At 39.6% G+C, this 14,985-nt stretch overlaps 1 protein-coding gene across 1 annotated transcript in view; it reads left to right on the forward strand.

Annotated features, from left to right (window-relative positions):
- The window catches only part of prkceb (protein kinase C, epsilon b), a 112,665-nt gene that overhangs the window by 26,220 nt on the left and 71,460 nt on the right, over positions 1 to 14,985 (forward strand). Inside the window, exon 2 of the mRNA XM_062995975.1 lies at positions 1,911 to 1,974. Within this exon, the coding sequence (XP_062852045.1) occupies positions 1,911 to 1,974 (64 nt within the window). The remainder of the gene's footprint in view (positions 1 to 1,910; positions 1,975 to 14,985) is intronic.

The following is a 14,985-nucleotide window of genomic DNA, read 5'->3' on the forward strand; positions in this document are numbered from 1 at the left end:
TGTGAACTTAGCATAAGGAGATGTGGACTTGTGGTCCTACTCAAGTTATTCTGATTGACCCCCTGACTAATATGATGAAACATACACTGAATTTCTTACTGCTATACAAGCTCAGATTATGCTGGCTTATGCTGGCTCTATTATTCCTGCTTCCATCTTCAAGAACTGACTGTTTGCTTTCTGTTTAATATATCCTCCTACTCTTTGACAGGTGCCGTTGTAACAAAGTAATCCAAGTTAAGATAGGGAAGTGCTAGCTCAATGGTTAAGGTACTGGACTAGTTATTGTTTCAAGCCCCACTGCCACAAGTTTCCACTTTTGGGCCCCTGCTTGAATTTTATTCAGTTACAAGTGTAAGTCAAAGTGTCTGCTAAATGATGTGAATGTAATGTAAAGTATCAATGTTACTGACTTTACCTGTTCGTGTTTTTAGTGTTGTGGCAAATTTATGACTATACTGGCGGTGTACTCTATCTATAACATACAGCATTTTAAACACACGATGACTAACCTGTCAGCTCATCAAGTCCATTTTTAGATATGAACTTTTAAAATAATTGATGAAATATCAATATGGGTTATTAGAATAATGATAATTTACATTTTAAAGTTTTTGTGATGGTAGTTAATTGCTTGTTTCATGGACTGTTTATAGTTGTTAAGTTTAAAATTTTAAAATCAGTTTATGTGATAAGAATGTATATAATGGAATAATGTGTTATAATGTATAAAAAAAGTGGGCTTTTACTCTTTGTTGTCCATCAATCAGGTAGTAACATACAGCAGAAAAGAACCTCCTGGTTGGTCTGTTCTATAATTTAAATACAATAATCTATAATGTAGGGCGGATGGAATGCCTTTATTTGTCATGTATACATGTGTACAGTACAATGAAATTCTTTATCCGCATATCCTAGCTTGTTTGGAAACAAGACCACTAGAACAAAGAGGGTTAAGGGCTCTGCTTAAAGGCCCAACAGTGGTGGCATGGCAGAGTGGAATTCAAACCCAACTCTGATTGATAGCCCAAAGCTCTAACCCTTACACTACCAGTGTTTCATTGTTAAACAGTTTTAAGAAAGGATATTGCAGCCTTAAGGCTGGGACATGGCGTATAATACCATATCATTTCCTTCCAATCTAGTCATGTCCATTTACCTAATTGCATTTTGCTTACCCTCCACTGCTACTGACTTCCACTCTTGACCAAGGAGAGCTGAGACTAGCACACATGACTCAAACATATGTACAGTAGTCAACTGCATCTTTTCACCTGCACAAGACATGTTGATATGGGGCTCAGTCTCATGCGCGAAGAGTCACGCACTGATCTCTATTATCCCTCGTCTCTGATTCAGGTGCCATCGATCAGCCAGCAGAGATCGTAATTGCATTAGTTATAAGGAACCCCCTTCGAGTTTAAGATGTTAGCTCTGGTGTGCTAGCATGTTTTGCCGCTGCGCCACCTGAGCGCCCTGGCCATACGGTTTTAAATGAGAATTATTATTCAGAGCGCCATACAGGAATACATTATTTACACAGTATTTTATCTTCTGATTAAACATTGCTGCTTACTCAATTTTTAACAAAACAATTAAAGCTGAATTGGCCAGCTGAGGATGCACTTAAAGGGCACAATACAATCACATCATCATAAGCTTAACCTTCCTCTAGTGCTAAAGCCAAAGCCAGGATTGCATGAGAAATGTGCAGACAGATGTGAGCCTGGATAAACCTGGCTCTCTAGAATCCCAGTTTCCCAGTTTTGGGAAAAAAGCTTAAATTAAAACTAGCGTATTTGATATAAGCTAAATAAAGTAAGGGTTATACAAGGCTGTTTTGCTTACTGCTATAGGCATGTTTAGTTTTATTGCTTAATTAATACTCATCTCGACTTTTTACTTTGCAGATAGACTTGGAGCCCGAGGGAAAGGTGTACGTCATCATTGACTTGACTGGATCCTCCAGTGATGGTAAGATAATCTTCTATAATGATCACATGATAATATAAACCACATTGCTCTGTAACTTTCATTTCCAAATGAAGGATTATTTTTAAAAGACGTCTGGATTTACTGTCTCAAAGCAAATGTATCTTGTTTCACTGTTGGAGAGGTCTCTTATGTTACAGAAACCCTTTAATGACCACTAACCAATCCATAGCACTGAAACAGCAATCTATTGTTTTTTTTCACCAGCTATAATGTTCTGTTACAAATAGCTAAACTCATTTAAAGGCAATCATATGTATTATTTAGACAAAATTAGCTTTGAGTAATGAGTTGGTGTAAAATAATTAGAATTAGTCTTGCAGAATTTCTAAATGTTTGAAAAAATAGATTACTCGTGCAGCCACAAAGCAGTTTGCTCTCATTTATATGTTGTCTTTATTTATTTTGCATCTTTAAAATTATCCTATTTTGTAATCTCAAAGCTGTTGATTCCCACACATTTTCTGTTCTGTTCAGTTCTCTCTCCTCTGTTTTCCTTAACTCTCTTGTCCCGAATGCATTCTATTTCTGTTTATTGGCATACATTGATTAGCTGAAGACTTGGCTTGTCCTCTCTGGTTATTTACATTTACATTTACATTTTCGCTTTTATCCAAAGCGACTTACACAGTGAGCAGAACACAATGAGCAATTAAGGGTTAAGGGCCTTGCTCAGGGACCCAACAGTGGCAACTTGGTGGTGGCGGGGCTTGAACCGGCAATCTTCTGTTTACTAGTCCAGTACCTTAACCACTGAGCTATCACTGGCCCTCACCATGGTTCAACCATGAACTCCACGGGCGGCACGGTGGCTCAGTGGGTGGTACTGTTGCCTTGGGTCCTGGGTTTGATTCCCAGGTGGAGCGATTTGGGTCCTTTCTGTGTGGGGTTTGCATGTTCTCCTTGTGTCTGTGTGGGTTTTGAATGGAAGCTTTGGTTTCCTCCCACAGTCCAAAGACAGACAACTGAGGTGAGTTAATGATACAAAATTGTTTGTGACTATGTGACATTAAAAGACTTGAACTGATGAATCTTGTGTAACCAGTAATTACCTGTCCTGTCATGAATGTCACCGAAAGTGTGTAAACATGACGTTAAAATCCGAATTAACTAAAAATATATAAATAAAAACTGGTCTTACTCTTCATAAATTAGCATTCTCTGATCACATGCTTACATATAGAGCTGGTTTAAATGCTTCCCATTCACTGCATATTTCATGTCATTAATTGTGCTGAATACAAACCCAAGATATCTTTTTTACTATTAACAAACTTCCTCATCCTCCTTCTGTTATTCCTCTTTACACTGTTGACCAGTGTGAGGTCTTTCATAGATTTTTGACAGACACAATTGATAAAATCTACCAACATTTTCCTGAGTCTCCTAATGCCAGTCTATAGTAACATCCCTCTTAACCCAGCTGTCGAACTTCTGTCTGTTTTTTTCCTATTAAACCTGATCTTATTTCTGAGTTAATTCTCAAATCAAATACATCTACCTGTTATATCCTGACCCACCTCATTTCTTAAGAAGTTTTGCTTCAGGTTACATTCTTACCACTCTTAAAACTTTTGCTATTCCCATTTTCAAGAAGCCACCCTTAAACACTAGGTTTTGCAAGCAATAGCTTCTTAACACAATCTTAGCACAGTCTTTTTTGATGAACAAAATATTATAAAACTTTTTTAACTCGGTTTATGTACAATGCATAACACTGAAACAGCCCTGTTAAGGATTTTAAATGATATTCTCCTTTCTACTGAGTCTGGTTCTGTGAACACTTTACTACTTTAGATTAAAGTGCTGCAAATCTGTAAAACCAGATTCAAACAATGGTTTAAAAATTACCATGACCGACAATTGCTGTCATCCTGTGATCTGTAATGAACCCGTCCAAGATACATTTCATGTGTGTTAAACATTTGAAGAATTGACCTGTTTATGCTTACTACCAGTCTAAAGTTTCCCATGAATCACAGATAACTGCTTGTAGAAAATGGTAGCGTTTTTGGGGTCAACAAGCATCCAACTCTAGGACTAATTGCCACCTTTATGCCAACCAACTATGTTAAGGATGTAAAAGAAGTTTTTTTTTTTTTTGTCTAACCATATTTATATATATATATATATATATATATATATATATATATATATATATATATATGTGTGTGTGTGTGTGTGTGTGTTAGACACATCCAGATTTGTATCTGGAACTAGGATCTGTTGACAGATTAGACTACAATACAGTGAACTATGTTACAATGTAATAGCAGGATTCTTTTTTCCTTCCTGCCTTAAAGCTCAATCTGGCCAGACAGTGAACTTTAGGAAGATTTAAGGTTGTGTCAAGCTTCTTTTATTTTAAAAATTAAAGCCTCAGAGTTACTGGTAACACTCAAAGCCTTAGATACTGCTTGTTTTAATCTATGCTTTGGCACAATTTGATCACAACAATCGACAGACAGGACAAAACCAAGCAACAGAGTCCAAAGAACTGACATTAGAGCTTAACTGGAGTCCACCAGTAGCTATTTAAATTTGAAAGGATCACACCTGGGTCTGTAGAGGCCCACAATTTACACTAGACGTGTCAAGAATAATTATAGTGCATAACAGTACAACTGACCACAGACTGAAGTACCACAGCAAAAAAAACTTAAACGGTTTACTTAATATGGATGATTAAATTTGACAGATAATAGCATATTCATTAAAAATCAATTTCACAGTGAAGTGCACCAAAACTCAAGGGTTCTGAATACTTTCAGAGTCTGTGGAGTGTAAATTATGTCTGTGACAGAGTTTTATTTTTCTAGTAGACTCTGTGCTAGTGATCAGATGTGGAAATGGCATTGGAAGACTGGCATTGGTCTGAGGGGGAAAATGTTAAGTGATTAAGAAGCTTTTTGAAACCGTCTCTGTATTCACAGATCAGAGCATTAATACCTAAATAATGCTGTGTGCTTAGGTTGGTTCACAAACTCTTAACACTGCACTTTCCTGTCTTATTTTTATATTTCTACATGTAATTAGTCAGTGAGTTTCTCAGCATGAAAGTTAGATTTCTTATCAAAGATTAGTGTAGATAAAATCTTATCACTAACAGGATTATTGCCTGCTTTTAATTTCTTTATCAGATAGATCTAATGTAATAGGTCTGTATGCAGAACTGAACAGCAATCGACACCCACAATGACCTATAGCTTGTTTACATAGCAAACGGGTTTAGCTGCACAAACTTTAAGAAAATATTCAAAATAGTCTTGGTGTAGTCTGTGGGGTGGGTAATTATGCACTACATTTCCTTGTACATTCACTGACTATTAAATGAACTTGGTTACTTTTAGTTTTGTTTCCTATGCTGGGATTCTTGTTTAGTTTTGGTTTAAAAAAAAAAAAACCTTAGAAAAAGATAAAAACACAACAAGGTGGTATTGTTATGATCAGTCTTATGTTTGTTGTATCTGTACAAGCATACACTTGGTGTACTATTAAGGTGGTACCCACAGTGGCATATTTTGCACCCCCAGTATGTATCCTTCCCTGGTAAGTGAAAGTAGTGTACTATTAAAATATACAAATATAGTTCCAAGGGTAAAGTCAAGTGCTTCAAGTGTATTTGACTGTTAGAGTTAGACTAGATTCTCTTTCTCCAAATAAATACATATGTACCATAGACTTTAATATACTGCAGCACATTTTTGGTGAATGTATAACGTTACGCGCTTAAGCAAAACAATTCACAGGATGCACTGAAATACAGAATATTTAAAGTTTAAAACTGTAGCTATTGTAAAATACTTGAACTATTCAAATCTGTAATAATCCTCTATTAACATGTCACATTGCCTGCAAGCAGAGAAGGCTATGCATAATGTTTTACAGCTGACTGTCTTTCCCTCTATTAAAAACAAATGCTATGTAATATATAATTAAACAAACACTGGTGATCAGTAACAAGATATAAGTATTTAAAAAGAAAAATTATGAATTTGCATTTACAAATTTAACTTTTAAAAACATGTAATATACTATTTGCTGTGGAATTCAAAATTTAAGGTTTGTGTTTAGCGATTTTACATTTTTCATTCACCTAGCATATGAAATATGAGGCCTGACAATGTTTAATGTATGTGTTTACGTATTGAGTGCATTTTGTCCCTTTGGGGATTCCATAATCAAATTAAAAGTGTGCTTCTCTACACACGTGATCATCTCTGTGCTGCCATAGTTTGTGCACAGTGTATTTTTTTCTTTATAAACGCAGCAAACTCTAAAGACGCTGAGTTACATTAACTATCGGTTAGACAAAATGTTCAAGATGTCAAAGTCTAAAGCAGCTAAAAACACTACTTGTGTAACTGAGTTGAAAAACTCCCAACTGATTCTGTGGATGCAGAGGATGGTGAGTCAAAACATAGATGAGAATATTTGTCTTTGAGCGGGAGCTGTTAAGATAGGCTGTGCTGTGTATTGTAGCTTCCATTTATTCTATCTTTATTCTATTCCTAAGCTGTATTTACATCAACCAGTTACTTATAAACAACATGTTGCACTGTGGAATCTTTCAACACTCAACTTGGTGGAATTGGGTTTAATCAAGATTGTTGTTTTTTCTGGGGGGCACTTTAATGGCCTCACGTGTTTGAACTCATGAGTTTTAATTTCAGCAGTGCCAATGACCTGGCCGGACATCCACATGACCTGGCCGGACATCCACATGACCTGACTGGGCATCCACACGACCTGGCTGTGCATCCATCACTGCTGCCGCTGCAATATGTGATCTCCAGGACTGGTCCTGGCAGGTGGGGGGAGTCACACAGAGCTTGGCATGGCTCATTGTTTGTGATACAGGTCTGTGTAATAACCCAAGTGATAAGAAGCAGCCACAGACTGGACACGTGTCGGTGGGAGTGTGTGGTGATACGGCTCTCCTTTATTACATTGTGGGTTGTGCAAGCGGCAGCGGAATCACGATCGGATATTGGAAAGGACTAGATTGGGAGATAAGGGGGGAAAATCCAGGCAAAATAGGCTGGTTTTCTGCCATGCAGTGATTTTTGCCTGATTTAGCTGTGTCAAAGCAAGTTTTGATGTTTGCAATTGGTGTTCCAACAGGACAATGACCCCAAAAATATGCTGATGCACCAGTTCCACTAAACACAACAGCTCCTGAACTTACCACCACTGTGCTTGACATTAGCAACAGGGCCATGTTTTAAAAAAGCAGTGACACATTAAAACCCATCCTTGGTTATTTTGGAGCAGAGCCTTCTTACTTAGATGGCAGCCTCTGATCTTTCTCTTATACACAAGAGTTTTTTTCACTTGGAGAACCGGAGCTGTATTGAAATGGCTTTAGGTAACATTCCTTAACTTCTGAGATCTGTACAGTGCTTCTTAGATGTTCCTTTTATAACACTTGGCTAAGTATAGCGGGTGCAGTCACACTAGCTTTGTTTATAAAGGCACGGAGAAATTATCAGCTGTAGTTAATCATTTATTTAATTAGAATGGCATGCCATGGAGTTAAATAACACTGAGCTTTCAACACCACCAAATAAATCATGTAAATAAATATGGATTTTTCTATGCTTCTTGAAATTGCAGATGCAAGAATAATTGAAATATTTACATCTGATAATGGCAATTAGCTTTTTAATTTTATGTCATTTTCATTCATTAAGTCTAATGAGTTTTATGAATGAATTAATGAATGCCTTTATTTGTCATATATACAGTGTATCACAAAAGTGAGTATACACCCCTCACATTTCTGCAAATATTTCATTATATCTTTTCATGGGACAACACTATAGACATAAAACTTGGATATAACTTAGAGTAGTCAGTGTACAACTTGTATAGCAGTGTTGATTTACTGTCTTCTGAAAAGAACTCAACACACAGCCATTAATGTCTAAATGGCTGGCAACATAAGTGAGTACACCCCACAGTGAACATGTCCAAATTGTGCCCAAAGTGTCAATATTTTGTGTGACCACCATTATTATCCAGCACTGCCTTAACCCTCCTGGGCATGGAATTCACCAGAGCTGCACAGGTTGCTACTGGAATCCTCTTCCACTCCTCCATGATGACATCACGGAGCTGGTGGATGTTAGACACCTTGAACTCCTCCACCTTCCACTTGAGGATGCGCCACAGGTGCTCAATTGGGTTTAGTCCATCACCTTTACCTTCAGCTTCCTCAGCAAGGCAGTTGTCATCTTGGAGGTTGTGTTTGGGGTCGTTATCCTGTTGGAAAACTGCCATGAGTTTCGAAGGGAGGGGATCATGCTCTGTTTCAGAATGTCACAGTACATGTTGGAATTCATGTTTCCCTCAATGAACTGCAGCTCCCCAGTGCCGGCAGCACTCATGCAGCCCAAGACCATGATGCTACCACCACCATGCTTGACTGTAGGCAAGATACAGTTGTCTTGGTACTTCTCACCAGGGCGCCGCCACACATGCTGGACACCATCTGAGCCAAACAAGTTTATCTTGGTCTCGTCAGACCACAGGGCATTCCAGTAATCCATGTTCTTGGACTGCTTGTCTTCAGCAAACTGTTTGCGGGCTTTCTTGTGCGTCAGCTTCCTTCTGGGATAACGACCATGCAGACCGAGTTGATGCAGTGTGCGGCGTATGGTCTGAGCACTGACGGGCTGACCTCCCACGTCTTCAACCTCTGCAGCAATGCTGGCAGCACTCATGTGTCTATTTTTTAAAGCCAACCTCTGGATATGACGCCGAACACGTGGACTCAACTTCTTTGGTCGACCCTGGCGAAGCCTGTTCCGAGTGGAACCTGTCCTGGAAAACCGCTGTATGACCTTGGCCACCATGCTGTAGCTCAGTTTCAGGGTGTTAGCAATCTTCTTATAGCCCAGGCCATCTTTGTGGAGAGCAACAATTCTATTTCTCACATCCTCAGAGAGTTCTTTGCCATGAGGTGCCATGTTGAATATCCAGTGGCCAGTATGAGAGAATTGTACCCAAAACACCAAATTTAACAGCCCTGCTCCCCATTTACACCTGGGACCTTGACACATGACACCAGGGAGGGACAACGACACATTTGGGCACAATTTGGACATGTTCACTGTGGGGTGTACTCACTTATGTTGCCAGCTATTTAGACATTAATGGCTGTGTGTTGAGTTATTTTCAGAAGACAGTAAATCAACACTGCTATACAAGTTGTACACTGACTACTCTAAGTTATATCCAAGTTTCATGTCTATAGTGTTGTCCCATGAAAAGATATAATGAAATATTTGGTGTACTCACTTTTGTGATACACTGTATATATATATACAGTGTATCACAAAAGTGAGTACACCCCTCACATTTCTGCAAATATTTCATTATATCTTTTCATGGGACAACACTATAGACATGAAACTTGGATATAACTTAGAGTAGTCAGTGTACAACTTGTATAGCAGTGTAGATTTACTGTCTTCTGAAAATAACTCAACACACAGCTATTAATGTCTAAATGGCTGGCAACATAAGTGAGTACACCCCACAGTGAACATGTCCAAATTGTGCCCAAAGTGTCAATATTTTGTGTGACCACCATTATTATCCAGCACTGCCTTAACCCTCCTGGGCATGGAATTCACCAGAGCTGCACAGGTTGCTACTGGAATCCTCTTCCACTCCTCCATGATGACATCACGGAGCTGGTGGATGTTAGACACCTTGAACTCCTCCACCTTCCACTTGAGGATGCGCCACAGGTGCTCAATTGGGTTTAGTCCATCACCTTTACCTTCAGCTTCCTCAGCAAGGCAGTTGTCATCTTGGAGGTTGTGTTTGGGGTCGTTATCCTGTTGGAAAACTGCCATGAGGCCCAGTTTTCGAAGGGAGGGGATCATGCTCTGTTTCAGAATGTCACAGTACATGTTGGAATTCATGTTTCCCTCAATGAACTGCAGCTCCCCAGTGCCTGCAACACTCATGCAGCCCAAGACCATGATGCTACCACCACCATGCTTGACTGTAGGCAAGATACAGTTGTCTTGGTACTTCTCACCAGGGCGCCGCCACACATGCTGGACACCATCTGAGCCAAACAAGTTTATCTTGGTCTCGTCAGACCACAGGGCATTCCAGTAATCCATGTTCTTGGACTGCTTGTTTTCAGCAAACTGTTTGCTGGCTTTCTTGTGCGTCAGCTTCCTTCTGGGATGACGACCATGCAGACCGAGTTGATGCAGTGTGCGGCATATGGTCTGAGCACTGACAGGCTGACCTCCCACGTCTTCAACCTCTGCAGCAATGCTGGCAGCACTCATGTGTCTATTTTTTAAAGCCAACCTCTGGATATGACGCCGAACACGTGGACTCAACTTCTTTGGTCGACCCTGGCGAAGCCTGTTCCGAGTGGAACCTGTCCTGGAAAACCGCTGTATGACCTTGGCCACCATGCTGTAGCTCAGTTTCAGGGTGTTAGCAATCTTCTTATAGCCCAGGCCATCTTTGTGGAGAGCAACAATTCTATTTCTCACATCCTCAGAGAGTTCTTTGCCATGAGGTGCCATGTTGAATATCCAGTGGCCAGTATGAGAGAATTGTACCCAAAACACCAAATTTAACAGCCCTGCTCCCCATTTACACCTGGGACCTTGACACATGACACCAGGGAGGGACAACGACACATTTGGGCACAATTTGGACATGTTCACTGTGGGGTGTACTCACTTATGTTGCCAGCTATTTAGACATTAATGGCTGTGTGTTGAGATATTTTCAGAAGACAGTAAATCTACACTGCTATACAAGCTGTACACTGACTACTCTAAGTTATATCCAAGTTTCATGTCTATAGTGTTGTCCCATGAAAAGATATAATGAAATATTTGCAGAAATGTGAGGGGTGTACTCACTTTTGTGATACACTGTATATACACCGACCAGGCATAATCGACAGGTGAAGTGAATAACACTGATTATCTCTTCATCACGGCACCTGTTAGTGGGTGGATATATTAGGCAGCAAGTGAACAATTTATCCTCAAAGTTGATGTGTTAGAAGCAGGAAAAATGGACAAGCGTCAGCATTTGAGCAAGTTTGACAAGGGCCAAATTGTGATGGCATCTCCAAAACTTCAGCTCTTGTGGGGTGTTCCCAGTCTGCAGTGGTCAGTATCTATCAAAAGTGTTCCAAGTAAGGAACAGTGGTAAACCGACGACAGGGTCATGGGCGGCCAAGGCTCACTGATGCACGTGGGGAGCGAAGGCTGGCCTATGTGATCCAACAGTCGAGCTACTGTAGCTTAAATTGCTGAAGAAGTTAATGCTGGTTCTGATAGAAAGGTGTCAGACTCCATGCCTCAACGGGTCAGGGCTGTTGTGGCAGCAAAAGGGGGACCAACACAATATTAGGAAGGTGGTCATAATGTTATGCCTGATCAGTGTATACATGTGTACAGTACAATGAAATTCTTTTTCCACATTTCCCAGTTTGTTTTTGGAAGCTGCATTGTATGGCACCCCTGAAGAGTTAAGGGACCAAACATTGGCTGCATAGCAGAGTCTGGATTTAAACTGACAATCTTCCGATAGAAAGCCTAAAGCTCTACCCACTAGCCTACCACTGTCCTAGGCTTTATCAAAGACACTTAAACCAGCTGCATTGTACGGTGCCCCTGGAGCAGAAAGGGTTAGGGGCCTTGCTCAAGGGCAAGAGCTTTGGCTTCATCAAAGACAACTAAACCCAACCAATCTTTTTTTAAAGCTCATGCATAATCTCTTTGCAGATTAACCCAGGGTAAAATAGGTTGGAATAAAAGCTACACCTCTGTTAAGAAGCAGGGGGCAATTATTTTCTGAAGGGATAGTTGTTCTGGAACTGTGTTTTCCAAAAGATCAAGCTTACACTTTTCTGTTGCACTGCTTGAAGGCCACAGCAGGTACAGCTCTGATGTGCAATTTGGAGCATTAGTATCAAATGGTACATCAAAATACTAATGACGTGGGCTATGGGTTTGACATACTATCATATGTTAGTGTGACAGTATGCAGTTTGTTATGCTGCTTTTGTTTTGTTGCTGGAAGATTTTAATGCAGTTGGCCAAAATAAAAATAAAAACATATTATATGATTACTATATATTGTTGACCAGTAAATCTCTTCCTCAGTAGAGTTTTTCCTTTTACTCATAGTCTCATAGATGAGGCTCATTCATTATATATGTACATTTTCTCTGTAGCTCTCTGTAGTAAAATATAATTACATGACTACTGAGAATTAGCATTAATAATTCATTTTTACTAAGCACTTTATCTTGGCCAGACCTTCTCGGGGTTTAACGCCTTCAGTAAACACTGGGAACAAGCAAGACTATAAATCCTAGATGGGGCACAAACTCTTTGCAGGGCAACAATAACTTGCAAACATCTAGGGAAATATAGAACAGACAGTCCTCCTACTTTCTGTAGGAAAGTGGTATACCAGGAAGACTCCCAAAAATGCAAAACAGTCAATCAAACGTAGCCCTTTAAGATCCATGGTGTTCTAATGCAGCCTTTCTCAACCGGGGTGCCGTCTGGCTTCGTCAAAAATATTCTGACGTTACTGATATTATGAAATAAATTTAAAATAAAAAAAAGTCAACTTATGATGAAAATGTAGACCATTAGCCGCCTCAAACATCACAATTTGTCTCACACGCCCCTTTCCCCATGCTACAACGTCAACGCGGGTTGCGTGCGTTGCCTATAGTGATGAGTCGCTCGCGAACGTTCCGATTCTGTTGAACGGCTCTTTAAAATGAACAAAAGGAACCGAGTCGCGCCTCTGGGAGACGTAATAATATATATTTTAGGGCTGTCAAACGATTAAAATTTTTAATCGCGATTAATCTCAGAATTTCATATAGTTAATCGCGATTAATCGCATTAAAAAAAATCCGTGTAAATGTTATAGAAAACAAGGATTTTTAAGTGAAATGTTACAATTACAATGGTGAACACATTTTATGCTAAATGTACTAATGTTAAAAACTGCTGGGACAAGAGAAAACTGTAAGGGAGTTTTATTCACTCACATACTAGGCAGTAATACTATCCAGTGGTTTAATGGACGTTTCTACACGAACTGAGTGTGTTTAGACTAGGGTGGCCAGATTCATAGTAACAAAAAGGAGGACATTACACCCCAAAAAGCCGGACATCTTATTAGGAACAGGGGGACATGCTACTGCAACACACAGAATGAATCCAGAACCCATATAACAGTTTTTGACCAATTTAAGCAAGAATTATATAACAAATGACTGTTTTACTCACTAAATGTTGTGTCTTTTCATATTTAGGTCCGTTCATCGCTGCCTCAAAAGTTTACTTTTTGGCATTTTCACCGCGTTCCTGATCATGAGAGCTGAGTGATTGACTCAGGTAGCGCGGTGTTTACAAAACAGAGAGGGCGGGCGAAATTCAACCACCCAATCACAGACTAGCATTTAGAGGGCGGACCTTCTCCGATTGGCCAGTGGTAGCTCTATAAGGAGTCAAATGAGGCTGTTAAACCAATGAAATACAAAGCATTTGTTTTGACATGTACCTGAGCCAATGGTAAATAATATTGATCAAAAATGAAACCAGTTCACTCCAAAAGGAGGATTTTTAAGTGTCCGTCCTAGCGTTACGTGAATGGAGGACTGGCAGCTTCTTTATTATGCAAGTGCATTACTACGACACTACCACGCTCGGTAACATTATGTTAACAAACCGCAAATAAAAAACGGTGGCAAGTCCGACATTAAAACGTTTGTTCTACCAGTCAAGTCTCAACATGAACTAGAATTTGCGTTAACGGCACTAATTTTTATAATCGCGTTAAATTGAGATTGCGTTAATGCGTTATTATCGCGTTAACTTCGACAGCCCTAATATATTTATATTTCTTATCGGCTGTAATTCAACCATTCTGCTTCCATCAGTAGAGGGAATTAATCAGTCATAATAAGAGCTGTTTATTGTCGAAATTCAAATCACTTTCAGTATCGCGGAGAGAGCAAGCGACACACACACACACACACACACACACACACAGGGAGAGAGAGAGAGGTAATTACCTCATTAATGTAAATATTATCATTTTTATTGTTATTATTTTGCACTGTTTTTATTAATATTTTATTCTATTTTATATTTTTGCACATGTATCTGTTTTGTATATATTCTTTTTTATTCTTTTTATAATATTTTTATTATTTCTCTCTAACTTGCTTTGGCAATACGAATGTCCTTATTTGTCATGCCAATAAAGCTTCTTTTGAGTTTAAGTTTGAGAGCCTGTCACAGTGGGGCTAAGGACTAAACAAAGACAAGACAAAGGGGGCGGACACACACGCAGAGATGTAGGGCAAGATATTTATTAATGAACTAAACAAGGGAATGACAAGAGTATGGAACATGAACTAGGTACACGGACTGGGAACACAGACTGGGAACACGGACTGGGAATATAAACTAGGGATACAGACTAAACATAGGTTAGGAACATAGGCTAAACATAAGCTAGGAACATTGGCTAAACACAGGCTAGGAACACTGGCTAAACACAGGCTAGGAACACTGGCTAAACACAGGCTAGGAACACAAACTAAACATAAGCTAGGAACACTGGCTAAACACAGGCTAGGAACACAAACTAAACATAAGCTAGGGACATTGGCTAAACACAGGCTAGGAACACTGGCTAAACACAGGCTAGGAACACTGGCTAAACACAGGCTAGGAACACAAACTAAACATAAGCTAGGAACACTGGCTAAACGCAGGCTAGGAACACTGGCTAAACACAGGCTAGGAACACAAACTAAACACAGGCTAGGAACACTGGCTAAACACAGGCTAGGAACACAAACTAAACATAAGCTAGGAACACTGGCTAAACACAGGCTAGGAACACAAACTAAACATAAGCTAGGGACATTGGCTAAACACAGGCTAGGAACACTGGCTAAAC

This window comes from Trichomycterus rosablanca, chromosome 5 (genome assembly GCF_030014385.1).
Source record: "Trichomycterus rosablanca isolate fTriRos1 chromosome 5, fTriRos1.hap1, whole genome shotgun sequence".
NCBI lineage: Eukaryota > Metazoa > Chordata > Actinopteri > Siluriformes > Trichomycteridae > Trichomycterus > Trichomycterus rosablanca.